The 20,127-nt window shown below is 41.6% G+C and overlaps 1 protein-coding gene across 4 annotated transcripts in view; it reads left to right on the plus strand.

Moving 5' to 3' along the window:
- tle2b (TLE family member 2, transcriptional corepressor b) overlaps window positions 1-20,127 on the plus strand; it is an 87,279-nt gene that overhangs the window by 13,215 nt on the left and 53,937 nt on the right. For all 4 annotated transcript variants that reach the window (XM_073862297.1, XM_073862299.1, XM_073862296.1 and 1 more), the window contains 2 exons: window positions 576-673; window positions 3,878-3,941. In XM_073862297.1, coding sequence (XP_073718398.1) covers window positions 576-673; window positions 3,878-3,941 — 162 coding nt within the window. The remainder of the gene's footprint in view (window positions 1-575; window positions 674-3,877; window positions 3,942-20,127) is intronic.

Raw genomic sequence — 20,127 nt, forward strand, 5'->3', positions numbered from 1 at the left:
CATTCTAAGGTAATAAAAACATAACTGTTCATTATAAAAAGGTCTTTTTACACCCCTGATAATATAGTTTTGTATATTATTTTGCATTTCTGTCAAGAGATCCTTCTAAAAATTACACATAGCATATTCATATTCTTTCCTACACTGTCAACAGAAAAAAAATGGTGTCCAGTTGTCACTGGGCTGGTACCCTTTAAAAAGTACATCTTTGCACCTTTTATATTAGTACCTCAGAGGTGCATATTGGTACTTTAAAGGTACGTACTGGTACCAAATATATACATGGCTGTACCTAAATGGTACATATTAGTAGCCTACCATTTTTAAAGGGTACAGGGGACAGTGTACAGGCTGTCAGATACCTAAACTTATGGAACCTATGTAGAGACAGTGCACCCAATTTTTTTATATTTGGCATCATCAATTCTTATTTACTTTTGTGAAACACACATATGGAGATGTTTTTCAATGTTCACAATGTTTTGTCTTGGTTGTAATAAAAATAGATACATTATTTTACTTTTATACATCGTTTTAACCCTTTAACCAGAACAAACTTTTCTCTCTCTTGTTAGGTACCTCTGCAGCCTGGTCAGTCATTTAAGTTTACGGTTCTGGAGACTTTGGACCGCATTAAAGAAGAATTCCAGTTCCTTCAGGCACAGTACCACAGGTGAGCTCTTATTTACTGATCTCAGCATGTGAAAAGCTTTTGATTATTTATGAATCTCTGCCCACAGTGTAATAACCTGATGGATGTGTGTTGAATTACTGTTACTGTCAGGTAATACAGCAGTGTGATATTAACGTGGCGATGTGCTATCCACTAAAGTGGCACTCACGCTGACAAGCTGTTTGCATTAAACACTTTTGTCAATTTAGATGTTCAGTTTTTTTCTATAGATATTCACAATAAATGTTTTCCAAATTACCTTACAAAGAAGAGTGCCTTACAAACCACCCAAGGGAAAAGTGTCAGGACGTAGTAAAAAATTGATTTAAGATGCTTTTCTAAAAATGATAAATCAATATGGGCTATTCCACCAAATCTGTGCCATTATTGGCATTATCTAGTCCCAGACTAAAATGCATGTTTGAGCTGCCTTAATTTAAAAACACCTTGTACTGACATATCTTAATATATATCAGTGCCATTGTTACTTAAAAACGTCCTAATATATCTAAGGCCTAGTCGTGGATTAATCTAAACCTTGTCCAGGAAACTGCCCATATATGTATAAAAATGCAGGAAAATCCACTAATACACCAAATACATTTTATTATTGAGAAAAGCATCCTACACATCAATCTGCCTGCAAATTGAAAAAACCTAAAGAACACTGAAAAGATAGTATTTGATATCTGTCCTCACTTTTCGGGCCTTATCATACACCCGGCGCAATGCGAGACACAAGTGCCTTTTGCTAGTTTCAACCCGGCGCAATTACCATTTTCGCGTTTACCGGCACATTGTTTAATTAGCAACTGCATTTGCGACCAATTTTGCGCCATGGGCATTCTGGGGTCTGATTTATGAAGCTGTGGGTAGGATCCTTACTAAAAGTCTACGTATGCAGAAGAGCCAAAAATGGCATACGGCAAAAAATATTAAGACTTATAAAACACAGCAATGTTCCCTTTATAAATCAAAGATCACCTGAAAGTGTGCGCACATGAATCATCCTCAGATCCCACCCTGCAAGCCCATTCTCCCATTAAGTTTTTTTTTTATAGATCACAACCTTTCTACGTACGCACGTTTCCAGCCCCGTTTTGTATGCACAGTTTATAAACGAGACCCCTGGTCTAAAAATGAGGTGTTTTCAGGCGCATTGTTGGTGCGTTGCTATTTTGAGGCAACTAAAATAGACTACGCCATTGACCAATTAAAACCTAGTCTAAAGTCAAAGGCGCATTATTGTTTTTGTTATTTAATGAGCGTGCTAGTAATATGAGCTTTTAAACAAATTCTATGAACAAACAAGTTTACAAATTCTGCCATTTACAGTAAATAGGAAATAGGCATGGCGCCAGCCATGAAAAAGGGGATGAGAGCTAGGAATCTCATTGGTTTATTGCATGTTACACCCAAAACACACCTGTTACTTATTACGAGAATAGGAACAACCCTTTATGATTGTGCAAACCATTTTTCCTGTTGTTAAATGAGCAAAAGTGGATTCGGACACGCCTGTTTAGACTATGCACTATGCGCTTTTGAAACAATGCGCTTCGATCTTTAAAATAGGGCCCTTTCTCTCTCTGTTACCTTTAAATATAAAGCATACAGTCTTTCAGATGTTTTTTTTTTGCATTTTTGTGACTCAATATCACATCTTTGCTTTATATAGTTTTTATCATAAAAAATAGTCACATTTTCAACAGGAAGTTGCATCATCTGGATCTTCTGAAGGGTACAAGAAGACCAAAAGTTAATTTTCTTATGTCTGTATTTTTTATGAAATTGTAGCTAATACTGTGAGTGTCGATCTTAAAGCAACACTATGTATTTTCCATGTAAGATTGACTTCTGGCTCAGCTAGGAGGCTGCTCAGGTTGCAGCAGCAGTAGAATTCATCCAGTTAAGAGTTGTTCTATCACTGAAATAATTTTAGAGACATTATTTAAAGGTCAAACAACTACATAGTGTTGCTTTAAAATACTGTCCCGTTACCTATATTATTTTTTCAATGTTATTTGTTTATTTTAAAAGTAATGATTTTTGGTACATTTCTAGAATTTGCTCTATGTCCTCATGCTATTTTTTATGCAGCTATATTTCATCTATTTGCTAAATCTATACTAAAAACTTTTCCAATTTGAAACATACATGAGTTTTACATGATATATTGCATGATAGCAAATATAAATTACATGATATTACTATTACAAATTGTAAGACAGTTTTTGTTTAGAGGGGCAGTATGCGAGAAGGATTGATTGACAGCTGAGCAACAAAAGACTCGCATAATGAGCTGCATAATGAGTCTTTAGGCAGGAATCTGAGAGTGAACTACAGTAAAGAATGTGAGGACACATGTATAAATGTTTGTTTGAGGTTTATTAAGTTAACAATATAATCAAAATAGAAATGAAGGTCAGTAGGACATTTTCAGTTTATTTGGAAACAAACCCTATTCAAAAACTTAACTTGTGTAACCAAACCATTCGTGGACCCCATTTACATCCATAGTATTATTTTTCCACTTCATAGTTTTGTACTGATGAGAGGGATGCAGACCTGTAAGAGAGTTATAAACAGCTGTTAGCATAAATTGTCCACAGAAATACCCTTACATACATAACTGATAGGTAAATTTCACTGATAGCACTACTTTCAGATAAACTATCATGTCCAGTGAGTTTCCTGAGATTGACCAATACCCACTTTGAATAGTGAAATGTGTTATTAGGCTCAAAAAATCTCATGCACTGTAAAAAGTAAACGTTAAAACTTAAAAGTAAAATTTGAAGTGAAAACTTTAAAGGGGTCATAGCGTGAAAATCAGATTTTTTTCCATGTTTACGTGTTATAATTGGGTCTCCAGTGCTTCTATCAACCTAGAAAACATGAAAAAGATCAACCCAGTAACTTTGTTTGGGTGAACTATCCCTTTAAGTGAGAAAATTAAAGTTTATAAATTTGGTGTCACCAATTGCAGTACGATTTTTAAGTGGGGTAGCTTTCACTTTTTACGGTGTATAAAGAAAAACAACTTACATTTTGATGGTTTACAACATCCAAAATGCACAGATTTGGCTTATATAGTTGCCCATACTAACAAACTTACAAGGAAATATCTTGGTGTAATAAATCATAACTGACACTTATGCAACTGGAATTTGCAACTGAATTTTTCCTACCATGTTTTCGCAGTCTCAAACTGGAATGCGAGAAGCTGGCCAGTGAGAAGACCGAAATGCAGAGACACTACATCATGGTGAGTTCAGTCCTCCTAATTTTCATATCTGCCCTCGCTCTAATACACACCAACACCCGCATGAAAGAACATCCGTGTTGAAGAACACAGCGGGTCTTGTGCTCCATCTTGCATTACGGGGTGTTTGGTTAACCTGAGGGCACGCCAGCAGGATCAGGGTGGAGGTTGATGGAGATGACAAAGTGAGAGGAAAGGTATGTGTGAGCCGGAAAGAGAGATGTGGATGGAAACGGCTATAGGGAGAAACAAAGATCGAGAGAGGACACAAGCACAGACTTGTAAATAATGGGGGGGAAAGTGATTCGGTGCTCGCGGAGAGCAGATAACTCAGTAGGTTATATTTAGCCTGCTAGGAGTGCCATGTACACTAAGACTTGTTCTATCAGCATTATTTAATGCATTTATAGTTTACCACATTTTCTCTCTGTTTCTCTCTCTTTTTTATGCTCTTTTTGTCTCTCTTTAGTGAAGGATTTATTTGTTGATGGGCATTAAATAGTTTTCAGCTCATTTGAGATGGCGGGTTATCTTGGGTAACAAAAGCAAAGGGAAGGTTAATTAGATAATTTTCATATATATATCAGAGTCGTAGTGTTCATGCTGGAGATACTGTACAGGTTCAAATCTGCCCTGCATCAATTCCATCCTCCCCCTCACAAAGCATTTGTAAAAAGTTATGAATTTCATCTAACCACAGCCTAATGGGGTAACATAACAAACCAGCACAAAGTGATGCAGGTGCTTTCTGCCTTAAAATGACTTGTCACTCTCCACTATCTTCTAAGCAAAAATCCTTGTTGAGGTTAAAGCAGTGGGATAGGGATGAGCGTACATACTCCTCATATACAGTTTAGTGTTTTACTGCGGTGCTTGTGTGGGAAATGTGGTTCAAATCTGGTGGTTGTCTTGCTTTTCCAATAGTGCTGATTCTTTCAGTGCTTACCACTGTACAACTTTTAGCCTTTGTGCTATTGCATGATCGGTTTTCAATTTTGATATCAAAAAAAGATAATCGAGGTCATTCAGTTAGTGTGCTGCATTTCGTTTCTGTCATTTTGTTTTGTGTTATAAATCCAGTGCTCCATAAACAGCTGCGCCGTTCTTTCTCTCGCACGTGCACACGCTTTCGGATCTGTTCAAAGTCCGAACATAAAGTAGAAATCCTTATGTATTTGTTAAAGGAACACGCCCAGATTTTGGGAATTTAGCTTATTCACCGTGTTCTCCAGAGTTAGATAAGTCCATACATACCTTTCTCATCTCCATGCGTCCTGTAACTCTGTCTGACGCAGCCCCCGCTAGCTTAGCTTAGCACAAAGACTGGAAGTGAATGGCTTCAGCTAGCATACTGCTCCCAATAAGTGACAAAATAACGCAAACATTTTCCTATTTATGTGTTGTGATTTGTATAGTCACACCGTGTACAAATAACAAGGTCAGATGAGACACAGCTATCTTTTAACAGTATATATAATGAGAACTATATTCTCAGAAGGTGCAGCACTGCTACTTGGGCGAGTCTACTTCATATGTACACTTCAGGCAGCTTCATATACCACAATGCAACACGATTGTGACGTCACTTCAGCAAGCTCGCGCTTTGCACAGTTCAAATGATGGAGGGGGCGGTATCCACTTTCCATGTGATCAAGGGCTTAGGGCGATCCATTTGAACCCACTTCAAGTGTTCCGCCAGTAGTGGGCACTCGTACATTGTAAGCAATGACGTACCTTCGAGTGAACGAGACTGAGGGAAGTTAGCGAGGGAAGGTCATAAAAAAACGAACTGGAAGGCAGGGTTAGACACGCTCTGTAGAGCAGTTTGTCCGTTTAGGGCTACTGTAGAAACGTGACGGATACTTCCATGTAAGGGGACCCCAAGGTGTATGGAGATAAAAACGTCCCATTCTAAGGTAATAAAAACAATACAGTTTATTATGTAAGGTATTTATATACCACTGATAATATAGTTATGTATATTATATTGCATTTCTGTCAAGAGATCTTTCTAAAAGTTACACAATGCACTTTTAAGTGTATCCGTCAGGTTTGGATAGCAAAAGCTGAGCAATTCATTTTGATCTAAGTCAGACCCAAATGTGAATCATTATTTTGCGTTATGTTTTTGCAAGATGCTGATTGGTTGATTTTAAGATCATAAAAAGGTGCTTTTGGGGTATTCACCTGTCTTGAGCTGTGTCTGTGTGTTATCTGCACTGCAGGGTCCTGATCTCACCTTTAACAAGCATCTGACTCCTGCCAATCTTTTGTTGTTCCCTCGTGTACCGTTGAGACCTCAGATCGGCCAAGGATGTAAAGATGCCTTGACTTAACATAAAAATGATCTCTCTGATTTAAACTGATGCTCTCTGCTCTTCTAAAGAGCATTTCTGCCACAGATTGCCCTCTCGCAGAGAGAGAGAGAGAGAGAGAGAGAAAGAAAGAGAGAGAGAGACCATAAGGAGAGATCTGCAGCAAAGAGAAGAAAAAGAGAGAGTTGATTGAAACACAGCAGTAAAGAAAAAAGGAGGGGCAGATAAAGACTGATAGGGAAGATGAAGAGGAGGTGAACTGACAGAGTGAGTGCGTTTAAAGCGACAGTACGCTGATAAATATGAGGTCAGAGATAGGCGTGCGTGTGTGTGTGTGTGTGTGTGGTTGAGAGAGAGAGAAAGAGAGGGAGAGAAAGAGAGGGAGAGAGAAGGTGGAGAGTAGAGAGTTTTAAAAGAAAAAAGGCAGATGTACATTTACTAATGGACTGCTCCTGTTTTAAAGGAAAACACCACCGTTTTTCAATATTTTACTATGTTCTTACCTCAACTTAGACAAATTAATACATACATATCTTTTTTTTAATGCATGAACTTCATCTTTGTACAGCGCATCATGAATGTGTTAGCATTTAGCCTAGCCCCATTCATTCCTTAGGATCCGAACAGGGATGAGTTTAGAAGCCACCAAAGACTTCCATGTTTTCCCTATTTAAAGACTGTTACATGAGTAGTAAGTATGTATGCACAAAATAAAATGTGGCGATTTCTTACGTGGATAAACAATGAGAACTATTTTGTATGGCGGAAGAGAACTTCGACCTCAGGCGCAGCAACATTGACAGAAGTTTGAGCCCGAGGCGGAGTAGTCAGGAGTGATGATGTTACTGTGCACCGAGTTTTAAGTGCTGCAAACTAAGTGGTCTTCCGTCATACAATATAGTTCTAACTTTTTTATTTTGCGCCACCATACTTACTCGTGTAACTACTCATGTAATGGAAAAAGGCCAGACGTACTGCTGCACTCAGGGTGTGCCAAACTCCTTTTCTTCTTTTAATCTCTTTAAGGTCATGGAGAATCAACTGAGAAATTACAAAAAAACCATAATAGCAAATGGGAGATATTATTGCAATGTTTATCACGTTATTTGTTTGTTGTATTTCAGTTAATAGTACTTCTTTCCCATCCTCATCATTGTTATCTAATTACTTTGTATTCAATTTGAAATACTGTTTGATGAAATGGCTTCTGTAATTTTCTTCATCTATAATTGGGTTGATATGAATTGGCAGACTGTGAATCATGTCTCTGGTTTAAAGTGTGGCAGATTCTGCACCCGCAATTTCTCCCCATCTGTCAGGAAATTTGCCAGGTATCTGGTAATTCGGTCTCGGATTTAAGATGAGCCAAAAACTGAGCTGTCGCTAACAGTGTTCGTGGCTGATGTGTAATGATACTTTAATGTCTCGAGGAAGAGGAAATATAGTGGGAAGATTGATGATTCAGCTCTTTTGTGGTTCAATCGTACGTCTTGGCTTTAATATGACAATATGAATGTCTCAATAAGCAGCTTCATTAGATGTCGGCAGTTTCAGAGTAGTAAAATGAAAATTCATCCTTAATGCATAGGAATTCATGTATAAAGAGGTTCCTTCTGTGTCAAATAAATGTCTTGACATGCTGGTTGTGAAAACCCAGGAACAGTTCATCCAAAAATATGAAAATTAGCACAGTTTGTTGTTGACTTGCAATCACTAATATTTTTTTAGAAAACTAAGTAGTAGTTAACCGTTGTTTCAACCTAAAATTGAACAAGTGAGTGTTGAACAAACATTACATTACAACATTATTTCAACCAAATTTCAATGTTGAAGGTCAGTCGTGTGCCAACTGGGTAGGTAACTATGTGACTTTTCTTACTCGAGGGCCACATCAGGTTTTGAAATAAAGGCCGCATACTATGAATGACAAATGTAGGTTTTTTATTCCAAATCTACACTCAGTTATTAATGTACTGTATATTTTCATTTACACCCTACTCTTATGAACACACTTTTCTTATGAATACTACTCTCATATTTGGAAAAAAGTCTTAAAGTATTAAAGTATCTGAAAGTAAAGTCTGAGTAATATATTGAGTAATATAAGTAATATAAGATTGTGAGGCATTTTTTAAGTTATCATCTTAAAGAAGAGTACCGTACTTTCCAGACTGTAAGCCACATCATTCAAAAATGCATCATTAAGACGAAATAACATATATAAGTCACAGTGGGCTATACGTCACGTTTATTTAGAAAAATATTTCACAAAATCCAAGCCGAAGAACAGACATTTAATCTGGAAAGGTTTAGATCTCTAAGTTATTCAACTAAAAAATAGCAGACAGACCAGCAGGCTGAATAGATGTCTGTATCCTAAAGTAATATTATCAGTTATTTAAACGTTAAACCATAGCATACAGAACTAACATGGAAGGTCCAATAGGCTAAATTAACCGAACAAGCCAACTAGCGTGAAGTTCGCATACTCGTCATTCGACATTACAGAATACATTGAATTACATCAATACAGAAGCAGCATATGGCGGACTCTCGCGGCTGTAGACGGTAATGTTGTCTCTTACCTCATAAATGTCAAAATGAATTCATACTGACTTATAAGGCGCACCTGACTATAAGATGCAGCACCAGCAAGTTATAAAAAAAAACGCGGCTTATAGACCGAAAAATACGGTAACCATGGTTTTATTAGTGTAGTAACCATGTTTTTAGCAGATTAATTCCCATTTGTTTTACACAATTTTACTACAAATAAAATACCATGGTAAGACCATAGTAAATTTGTGGTTAACACAAATAAAAATATGCTTAATAAATGCAAAAATATGCTTTATATGCTCTATTTTGTTCCATTTTCCAGTCGCGTTTTCCATTGCCAGCGACATCTTTTGGACGTTGGTGGTATTGCATCCAATAAATCATTCAAGAAGCTTTGGAAACGCCTCCAGGCATGAGTGCATCTGAATGTGTACATGTATATCGTATTGAACCATTGGGGTGATGTGGGAGCCAGGAAGTATAAAAGGCGACCTGAAAAAACGCCCTCGCTATCTCTATTTCCTTAATCTGTGTATGTGTGTGTATCAGAGTGTTTGAATAGCTTAAAGGAATAGTCTACTCATTTTCAATATTAAAATATGTTATTACCTTAACTAAGAATTGTTGATACATCCCTCTATCATCTGTGTGCATGCACGTAAGCGCTGGAGCGCGCTGCGACGCTTCGATAGCATTTAGCTTAGCCCCATTCATTCAATGGTACCATTTAGAGATAAAGTTAGAAGTGACCAAACACATCAACGTTTTTCCTATTTAAGACGAGTAGTTATACGAGCAAGTTTGGTGGTACAAAATAAAACGTAGCGCTTTTCTAAGCGGATTTAAAAGAGGAACTATATTTTATGGCGTAATAGCACTTTTGGGAGTACTTCGACTCGCCTGAAAAGTCCGCTCCCCTTCTCACTCTCATAATGGGAGAGGGAGGGTGTTACTGCGCCGAGTCGAAGTACTCCCAAAAGTGCTATTACGCCATAAAATATAGTTCCTCTTTTAAATCCCCTTAGAAAAGCATGTAGCGAATTTCAGCGGGAGGAGGGAAATAACGTTATTTGAAACACTATGAACCTCCGACCGAAACACTACGGGGATTCCCAAGGGAATCTTAGATTTTAGCTCAAAAGGGAATATTATGTATAATTAACTGTAATTAATTATACAAGTTTATCAGGTTTTACCTGGCGTAGCAGAATTAATAATAACAATTAATTAATATGTTCGTCCACCGAAGACATATATCCATAATCGTATATTAACGTCTAAGAAATGTTAATTTCATGGCCTTTAAAATTAACCTTCTCACTGATATACAGTGCTACTCGCAGCGTGTAGCTGGATCAAAAGGCAGAAATAGTGACTTTAATTTCGTGAGCATTGAACACAGAAACAATTCAATTGTGAAAATGCAAACCGGTTTATTAACTATAAAATGAAGTACACATAACGACTAACTAAACATACACACATACAATAACATAAAACATAGATGAGAAAGAAAAGATTGAAAAAGCTAGAGAGAGAGAGTAAAGATTGGCAAAGCACTATTGCTTAACATCTGCACAAACCATCGGAAAATCTCTAAGTAGCGCCTTAATTTTCATAAGGGGTAAAGCTTAAACATCAGCGAGTAAGACAAGTTTATACTTGCATTTGGCTCTTTGTGTTTTCGTTGCGAAGTTTCTGCTGCACGCGGTGCGAGCAAGGAGAGAGAGAGAGTCCAGATGTGTTCGTAAGATGTAGTCCGTTAAGTTGTTTCGTAGGGCGGATTGGTCCGCGTGGTTTTCCGAACTCTAGCGCAAAGTGCAAGCCAGGAAGACTGTCCCGAAGAAAGACGGGGCTCAGAGAAAAGATGATGAATCCGAGGGACTCTGGTTGAGTCTCAGCGAGTTTCCGAACTGCGCTGACGGGTTACCTGGGTAACCGGGCGACTGGGCGCTCATGAGTGAACTAAGCCACTGACTGAGATACTGAGCGAATCGTTCGAATTGAGCTATTGAGCGAACTGAGCAATTGAGCTATGATGGCTTGGGCGATAGGCCGTTTTGACCTTTCACACGCCCAGCCCATTTTGGGTGTTTGACCAATGCGTGAAGTGTTCGGTCGCGCGGGGAAACAAGCCTTTGTTCTTTCAGACATCACATTTGCGTAATTGCATAAGGATAAAACTTTGTTTCCATAACTCTTCAAATCGATACTAAATGACATTGCTGCGGCTTATGGTCATCTGATACATAGAAATGATTGGGAAATAAAGAGTAGATTAATTCGATACTAGACAAGACATGGGTTTAAGAACACGTTGAATAATAATTTCATACCTAAGATAGGAACCATGCTACAGTGAACAAAATCTAACTAAAGTGTTAACACACAGTTACATCACACATACCTGATCATGCAGTAAAGGGATATAACATATATATACATTTAAACAGCTCATTGTGATTTTTAAATGTGGTTTCATCACAGACATACAGTCTGCGCCCCCTGTTGTGTCTCTGGCGATATTCGTTTGAACGGCTCTGATGGAATTCCTTTGAACGTCCTTTTACGACGGCATTTGTTTTAATTGTTGCCCACTTTACAGCCTTGATAGGTGATAGAGGAGACAGGGTTATCTAATTATCACAATTTTAGGGCTGTTGAAATCCAGATGCCCAATGGCCTCTATTTGACTCCGAGCCATTTGCTACATATCCCCCCTTCATGGCCACCAGGGTCTTGAGAGACTTTGGTGGGCGATGGTTCAATAGGCGATGGTTGGACAGGTCATTTGGTCTGGATGGCAGGTGTATCTTAATTTTCTGCAGCGCTTCGGGGTGCCTGCAGAGGGGTGATTTCGATGAGGTTGGCTCTTGCTTGGCTTGTGTGTCTTGCTTCCTATGGTTCCGCTTGAAGGCTCGAGGGAGGGCAGCTGTGCACTTGTTCACTGTTTCCTGCATCCCGCTGACTCTTCGGTACAGGATGAAAGTGAGGCCAAGAGTAAGGGCGTATCCTACTCCTGTGGAGTGGCACAGTACTGTGTCAGTGGCGGTCCAGGCTCGGAAAACAGGGAGGCTGTGCATAGCTGGCATGCGAGCAAGTGCCTGGAGGGCAGTGTCGATGGGCGTGACATCAATTAGTTGGGTCCCCCCTTCTGCAATCCTCATCTCCAGTTCAGGGTCTAAAGTGAAGTTGTGGTCCCTGAAAAAAGTTGAAATTTCCAGTTCGGTGTGGTACTCCTCACTGGAAAGGTGATAGAGTGCGAGTTCATCGATGTGAAGAATCGCACCTTTTGGAACTTGGATCCACATCGTCTGGTTTGGTAGACTGATGCGGGTGGCTGTGTCGTGTTGGTCGTAGGTCAAAGTGGCCGTGCTGGCTGGGGTGTTGACCAGCCATCGGTCACCTACGATTTCAGCTTGGGTGTTAGTGACCTCGGCTCGTGGTTTAGCTGAGGCAGGACAACGAGAGTCAATCTTCATGGGCCACAGCCCACAGATGCCGTCAGTGTTGTCCCGAAGGAAAGGTTTGCTGGGGCAGAGATAATGAATGTCTTTAGTGAGGCTACACATGCAAAGGTTTGGTGCAAGGTACAGCTGTTCGTTGCTGTCATGGTAAGCCACAACAGTGGGGGTGCGTATTCTGATGTGAGTGTTTCCCTGCCAGAAGCCAACATTGACAATGTCTTTGAGTCTGTAGATGTTGTGTGACTCGATGATTGGCAGGTTTATCAGAAAAGCAAGTTCGCCTTGTTCAGGGGCTATGCTTAGTGAGATTGCGCTACCTAGGGAGTAGGCCAGATGTGCCTGCAGGGTGTTTGTTGGGCCTGCAGTGGCAGAGGATAAAATGGTCTGTACCAGGCTTAGGGGTACCAGGCAGGGTGGAATGGCTGCTGCAGCGGCTCCGAGTAGGGCTCCCAGGAACCGCTTGGGACGCTTGGTTTGTCCGTCAAGACCTGCCTGTGTGACAGTCATCTTCTGAAGTTGGTACAGCATGTGTTTGATGTCAGCCTCTGCGTGAATCATAGCATTCTGCGCCCATCGTTCTCCTGCCCAACTGGTTTCTGGTGCTGATGCGGTGTAGTGTGCTCTGTAGACATCACGGGGGTTGAGTCGGACATAGACTTTTTGGCTATGTGTTCTGCAGTTCGTGATCAGGAGTCCAGGTTGCTCTTTAAGGACGATGCCTGAGGCGGGACCCGGCGACACGATTTCAGGTTGCGGCCATCCCCCATGTAGGCTGATGTACAGAACAGTGATCCACAGCAGCATCCTGGTGACAGAGAGGGAGAGAGAGAAAGAACAATAGGCGAGCGCTACAGGTCCTTGTTTGGTCAGGACAGTTCTCTTTCTTTTCATTGGCGGCTGTTCCCTAGGTGGCAGAGTTCTAGTGATGAGGCAGTGTGGAGAAGTTTGGTTCGTCCCCCCTTTACTATCATGCCATAATGTTGAGTGTCTCTTGACTTGGTTCTGGTGGACCCATCTGGAAATTGGTTCCTTCTGACTCCTGCCCATCTTGATCTGGTATGCAATGGGGGAGAGTTTGTCCACAATCTCATGAGGTCCTGTCCAGTGTGGCAGAAATTTCTTTGACAGCAGTCGGTGAGCTGTCTGAATTGGCGGGGCGAAACTGTAGGACCAGATCTTGGTTGTTCGAAAAGAGGGTCGTTCCCGGATGAAGTTCATCCAGATACTGGTGAGTGGTGTCATTGGGTGCTGGAAAGCATTCTGCCAACTTTGTGAATTGGCCGATGACCGTGGAAAGTGTTTGTTGCCCCTCGTTGGCCTGGGTAATGGTCCAACCCAGTCTATCTGGAGGTCTGACACTGAAAAGTTGACACCTCTTTTTTGAAGTGGTGCTCCATGGTTTGGCTTAGCCGGTTGGAACTGGCAGCAAACCAGACATTTCTTGATGTGTTCTGCTACATCGTGCTGCATTCCAGGCCAGTATGCCACCTGTTTCGGTGTTTCATAAGTGGCTTTTGTGCGGTGGTGTGCGGCACATGCTGTGTCATGCGCATACATTAGTATGACCCCCCTATGGGCCTGAGGAACCACAAGCGCAGGTGTAGTGCGGTCATCAGGGACATACTCGAGGATGTTGTGTTGTATGCGCAGCAGGTGCCTGACATCGTTGAGACGTTTGCGGGTTGGAGCAGCAGACAGGTCAGAGTTTGTGATAGGGTAGGTGGAGGGGTCTGAGAGGTGGTTTAACATAGCTTGGGTAGCGATGTTAAAGGCTTGTAGTTTCTGATGATCTGCATCATCCTGCATGGCATCTGCATCTTTTAAATTTTGTTGAACTTGTGTGTCAAGTCCTGGGTATGGCTCTGAGTCTTTGGCTGGATGCAGATTGCAGAGCAGTGAACTTTTGAAGTTTAGGTCTGAGACGAAGTTCCCGCGGCTGGCTGGGGGGTCGTCCATGACCTGTGTGACCTGGCAGTTTACCTCAGATGATCTGGCTGATTGAAAGGGTAAAGGTTCTCGCACTTGAGCCCAAATTTTTAACTGTTTAAAGTCCATTAAGGGTTCAAAGCGGTCTAGCAGGTCTTTGCCAATGAGGAGAGGGTATGAGTCCATTGGTGAGATGTACACAGGGTGTATAATGCTCATAGGACCGATCGTCAGGTGGATGGGAATCACCTGTTGCAGTTGAACTTCAGTCTGGCTGTAAGACTGCACATTCAGCATACACCTTTGGGGTTTAAGGGTCAAATTTTGGGCCTTAGCTCTGTTCTGGAGTCTGGTGAAAAGCTGGGATGACATCAGCGTTAGGTCAGCTCCGGTGTCGACGAGGGCTTCTAGTTCAACCTCATTTTCCAAGGTGATGGATAGATATAGCTTTTTAGCTTCTCCTCTTTCGATCAGGTTTCCCAGGAGGCTTGGTACTGGGGCTGTTGTATTAATGGGAAGGCAGTCAAGGCTGGTTTTCTGTGACTCTGTAGGGAAAGAGACACTTAACACAGCACTCTCTGGTACTTGCAGGCTTTGGGTGGTTGGTGTTTGAGATATTGTTTGTATGCCAAAGTCTTTGAATAAGGAGTCGGGTTTGTCTTCGTGGTCCTCTTTGTGGGGCCTCTTTTGCATTAACTCCTTCAATATTCTCAGAATCTCTGCTGTCTCAGACGTGTCTGTGTCACACTGTTTCGGGGGTAGCTCAGACTTAGATTTGCTCTGTGTGTATCGAGACTGATCTCTCTGTTGACTGTTACCAGTATTTGATCTGCAAGGTGCAGGACGGTTACCTCTAGGTCGTCGGCCAGGTTCCCACGAGCCGCCACCCTTCTGGTTGTCTGATGAGTTTGGCCGGCTCCATGACCTCTCGGCGCGTCCCATTTGGTGCTTGGGACGAGCCCCTTCATGGCCGTACCATTCCTGGCTGGCTGTAAAGTCTCTTGACCCTCTTGGCCCTCTGTTGAAAGGTCTTTCACTGTGGCGCTGTCGTGCGCCCTCCAGTGGTAGTTCAGGGTACAGTTCAGAGACAGGGAGAATGACAGGGTTTTTAACAGTCTTTTCAGAGGCCGCTCTTTGTTTACCATAAGCTTTCTGGGCCAAGTCCCGCAGCTGCCTGGTTGTCATCGTGCGAGGGCAGGCCATAACCCCTAAGTGTTGGCTTACTGTGAAGTGAAGATTTCGCAGGAAAAGGGTCCTGAAGTTGAAGTCCTCCTCCATTCCTGGCTCATTCCGTGAGCCAAAGTAAGCTCGCCTGAGTCTGTTGTAGTAGGCCTGTGGAGTTTCGTTTCGGCTCTGTTTGAGGTCCATCGCCGTAACAAGTCCTTGTTCTGACTCTGGATCCGAAAACTCTTCTATTAAGGCCTTTTGCAGCTGCTCGTAATCCATCTTGACGTTTTCTGGCTGCCGGTCAAGGAAACTCCTCACCTCACGACTGGAAGTAACCCGTAGCAGATACAGTTTGTCTCTTGTGGTTACATTTGGCAGTGTTTGCAAATAAAAGTCAATGTCCTGCAGGTAAGAGTGGATATCATGGCCACCTGCAGGCTCTGGGGTAAATGTTGGGATATTTCTAGCCAGCTTGTCGAGGTCTTTGGGTGCCACGCCGGGCATGTCTGCAGGTGACCTCGGGAAATTTGTCTGTCCCCACCCCCCTGTGGTAGTGAGAGGTTCTGGGATTCTGGCTGATGTCTTTAACAGTGGGCTCCCGCCCCCCTTTTCAACAGAAAAGCTTTGGTGGGGGGGTGCAGGCTCACTGGTTGAATGAAAGGGAAAGGTTGCTTTTTCTCTTACTTGTTCAGCTTGCAGTTTATATGCATAAATGAGTTCTCTTTGGGCGGAGTCAAGGTCGTCCCTAGCCTGGTCTCGTTGCTGAGCCAGAGCTCGACCTTCATCTCGAGATGCTCGCAGGTGATTCTCACAGGCCTTCAGCTTGGCATCACGTTCCTTCAGTTCTGCCTTTGCTCTCACCAGAAGATGTTCAGCCTGCTGGAGCTTTCCAGACAGCTCTTCTCTGGCTGTCTTTTCCTGTTGCTCCTTGTGCTCTGTGTCTGTGCGGAGTTTTGACAAGGCCTCTTGGAGTTGTCCAATCTTGTCCTTTAGCCTCCAGTGTTCCTCCTCCATCGATGGGTGTTGATCCTCTAATCCCTGTGTCAGCTGATCTAGACGATTCTGCGCGTCCTCCTGATTCCTCCGTGCCTCTGCTGCTTGGAGCTGTAGAGCTGCTGCATCCTGTTCCAGTTGGGCGATGTTCCTTTCGCCCAGTTTAAGCTGGATGATGAGGTTGTGAGCGATGGCACCTGTGATCTTGGCTATATCCTTGTGACTGTAGCTCCTCGTTGGGTCGTGGGCTATGAACTTGTCCAGGGTGCCGTCGAGTTGCTCTCTTTCCAAGTGTTGCAGTTCATTGGCGAGGTTGGGCAGGAGTTCAGATGTCACAGCACTGAGCCAGGCCTCTAGCTGGTCCCAGTGGTTGACAGGGCTTGGTAATCTGGACATGTTGACACACTGGTAGAAGAGAAAACACAAAGAGCCAATGCGAGTCCGCACAGTTCAGCGAGCTACGGCAATAAAATATATATACGTGGGCTATGAGCTTATTATCAGGGCCTTTCTCCGGCGGCACAGATAATCAGTGTGGGGAAATAAGGGAAAAATTTTAGTAATTTGTCGCTTTGTTAAAACCTATAGGTCGCCTTGGACATTTGGTTATTCGAGCGTATTACTAATGAATTCTCCTAATGGTTTGTGCAGTTTTGCTCTTTCAGCCCAAAATAAAATGAATCAAAATAATTAAAATTAATTAATTATAACGATAAAAATAAAATAAAACACACAAAATAAAGAATGAGGAGGATAGGTTGCTGGAAATGTAATGAAACAGGAAAGGGAAAAGAGAGGAAAAAACAAATACATGATAATAAAATAATAAAATAAAATAAATAAAAATAATAAAATAAACTGAAAATGTGAATTGAGACAGCCAACAGACGAAGTCCTAAGGCTGGGGGAATGAAGAGGATAGGAGGTGGAAAAAGGGGTTTCCTGTTTCAGCTTAGCAGGTTCTCTACCCTAAATTTGATGACAGGGCCTTACAGGGAGAGGGCACTATGGAGTCATGCGAGTTAGGGGAGTGGCTTAGCTAGATTGGCTGGGCTAGACCCAACCTGATAGGGATCTGGTGCCTCTAGTGGCTACAGAGGGGAGAAAAGTGCATCTCTTTTACACCAACACTTGTTGACTATTTAAAACAACCCAGGGTGGAACACAGAGACAAGGCGCTTCCCTGAGCACGCAGCCAAGAGTGCCGGGCCTTCTGCCCTCCCCACCTCGACCGCTCAACAGTCACACCCTTCACACCGCCGGGCCGCACTCAAAGGTGTCACCCACCAACTGGCACTGCCGCTAAGGCTTTTGTGTGTCAGCTGGCAAGGTTAGCGATTGGAGTGCCCGGTGGCAGAGGTTGCACTGTGTCTTGCTGCGTAAGGTGCTAAAGGAGGGAGCTACCGCAGCACCCCGACTGTACACACTCGAGTCAGTTCAGCGGGACCGGTCTCTTGTAGAACTCACCGCTGGCGAAGCCTCTGATTCATCTATCAAGTGTTAGCTTTAAAGAGATGCACAGGGGCTTATCCTATTGCACCAGTTAAAACATAAATGAATTCACTGAGAATGGGACTTATGGGGCTGAATTCTATTCACAGTAAAGAATTGATTCAATTAAAATTTAAAATAAATCAAACTGCATTGAATTTAAATTTAAACTTAATTAAAAATACAATCTCTACAATAGAAAATAGAACAGGAGAGTAAGGAGTGAGAGAGACCAGCAAAAAAATGAAATAAAATAAAAATAAAATCAATCAAAAATAAAATAAAAATTAAATAAAGAAATAATACATTAATAAAGCCACAGCAATATTAATTATTATTTATAATTTAAAACCATAACATTCAATATGTAGGAAATAAAACTACAAAGTAGTAGAATACCCTAGTTATTGAAGTAAGGTCAAAAATCCAAGTTGGATTCCTGTCATACACTCCCAAAAGAGTTTATGAGAGGACCAAACGAGCTTTTCCCACTAGATGGCGATATTTCGCCCAACAAAGAAAGAAAGCGGAAGTCAGACGTAGAGTAATGGAGAAGAAGAAGTGTTAGACACTCAAGACTGACATCTAGTGTTAGAACTAGGTAGTACGCTTTAAACTGACAAAGATTCGCTTCTATACAGTAATTACATCGGCGGCCGCTGCGTTGCTAAGACGACGGATGTAATTCGCTCGTGTTCAGCCGGTGCCTCTTCTGGCTTACGTTACCGGGACACGAAATAAACAAGAATCCAACGTGCTTTATCATACGTTGTGACTATAAATACTTGATCAAGTTTTCATCTCCTTTAAAATTGAAAAGTCTTACCCTCGGTGCTTACAATTTTAAAAATCCACGTATGTGAATAAAATGGAAAAATACAATAGACAGCTTCTCTAATTGTAAATCATTTCCTGGAGATTTAACAAAAAGGCCTTATCAGATGGGAGTATTCACTCGACCACCGCTTCGCTCTAAATAAAGGAATTCTACTCTTTATTAGGCGGAATCAGACGGTACAGCGTATCAAAGGGTTTTTTAATACGGTTACCTTAAAGACTGCAGTTAAATATACATAACAGGGGCGCGAGTCTGTTACGTCCTGAAAATGATACAGGAAAATACATTTTCATTCATACAAATAAAGAACGAAATCAGTTATAGCTGATAGTTCTTTTTCATTCACACAATGCAAAAACACATTTGATTTGTAACTGGTTTGCTCAGAAAATAATGTTTAAATCTGCCCGCGCGTTCTCCACCATTATATGTAGCGAATTTGCGGGAAGAGGGAAATAACGTTATTTGAAACACTATGAACCTCCGACCGAAACACTACGGGGATTCGCAAGGGACTCTTAGATTTTAGCTCAAAAGGGAATATTAGGTATAATTAACTGTAATTAATTATACAAGTTTATCAGGTTTTACCTGGCGTAGCAGAATTAATAATAACAATTAATTAATATGTTCGTCCACCGAAGACATATATCCATAATCGTATATTAACGTCTAAGAAATGTTAATTTCATGGCCTTTAAAATTAACCATCTCACTGATACAGTGCTACTCGCAGCGTGTAGCTGGATCAAAAGGCAGAAATAGTGACTTTAATTTCGTGAGCATTGAACACAGAAACAATTCAATTGTGAAAATGCAAACCGGTTTATTAACTATAAAATAAAGTACACATAACGACTAACTAAACATACACACATACAATAACATAAAACATAGATGAGAAAGAAAAGATTGAAAAATCTAGAGAGAGAGAGTAAAGATTGGCAAAGCACTATTGCTTAACATCTGCACAAACCATCGGAAAATCTCTAAGTAGCGCCTTAATTTTCATAAGGGGTAAAGCTTAAACATCAGCGAGTAAAACAAGTTTATACTTGCATTTGGCTCTTTGTGTTTTCGTTGCGAAGTTTCTGCTGCACGCGGTGCGAGCAAGGAGAGAGAGAGAGAGTCCAGATGTGTTCGTAAGATGTAGTCCGTTAAGTTGTTTCGTAGGGCGGATTGGTCCGCGTGGTTTTCCGAACTCTAGCGCAAAGTGCAAGCCAGGAAGACTGTCCCGAAGAAAGATACGGGCTCAGAGAAAAGATGATGAATCCGAGGGACTCTGGTTGAGTCTCAGCGAGTTTCCAAACTGCGCTGACGGGTTACCTGGGTAACCGGGCGACTGGGCGCTCATGAGTGAACTAAGCCACTGACTGAGATACTGAGCGAATCGTTCGAATTGAGCTATTGAGCGAACTGAGCAATTGAGCTAT

This window comes from Misgurnus anguillicaudatus, chromosome 23 (genome assembly GCF_027580225.2).
Source record: "Misgurnus anguillicaudatus chromosome 23, ASM2758022v2, whole genome shotgun sequence".
Taxonomy (NCBI): Eukaryota; Metazoa; Chordata; class Actinopteri; order Cypriniformes; family Cobitidae; genus Misgurnus; species Misgurnus anguillicaudatus.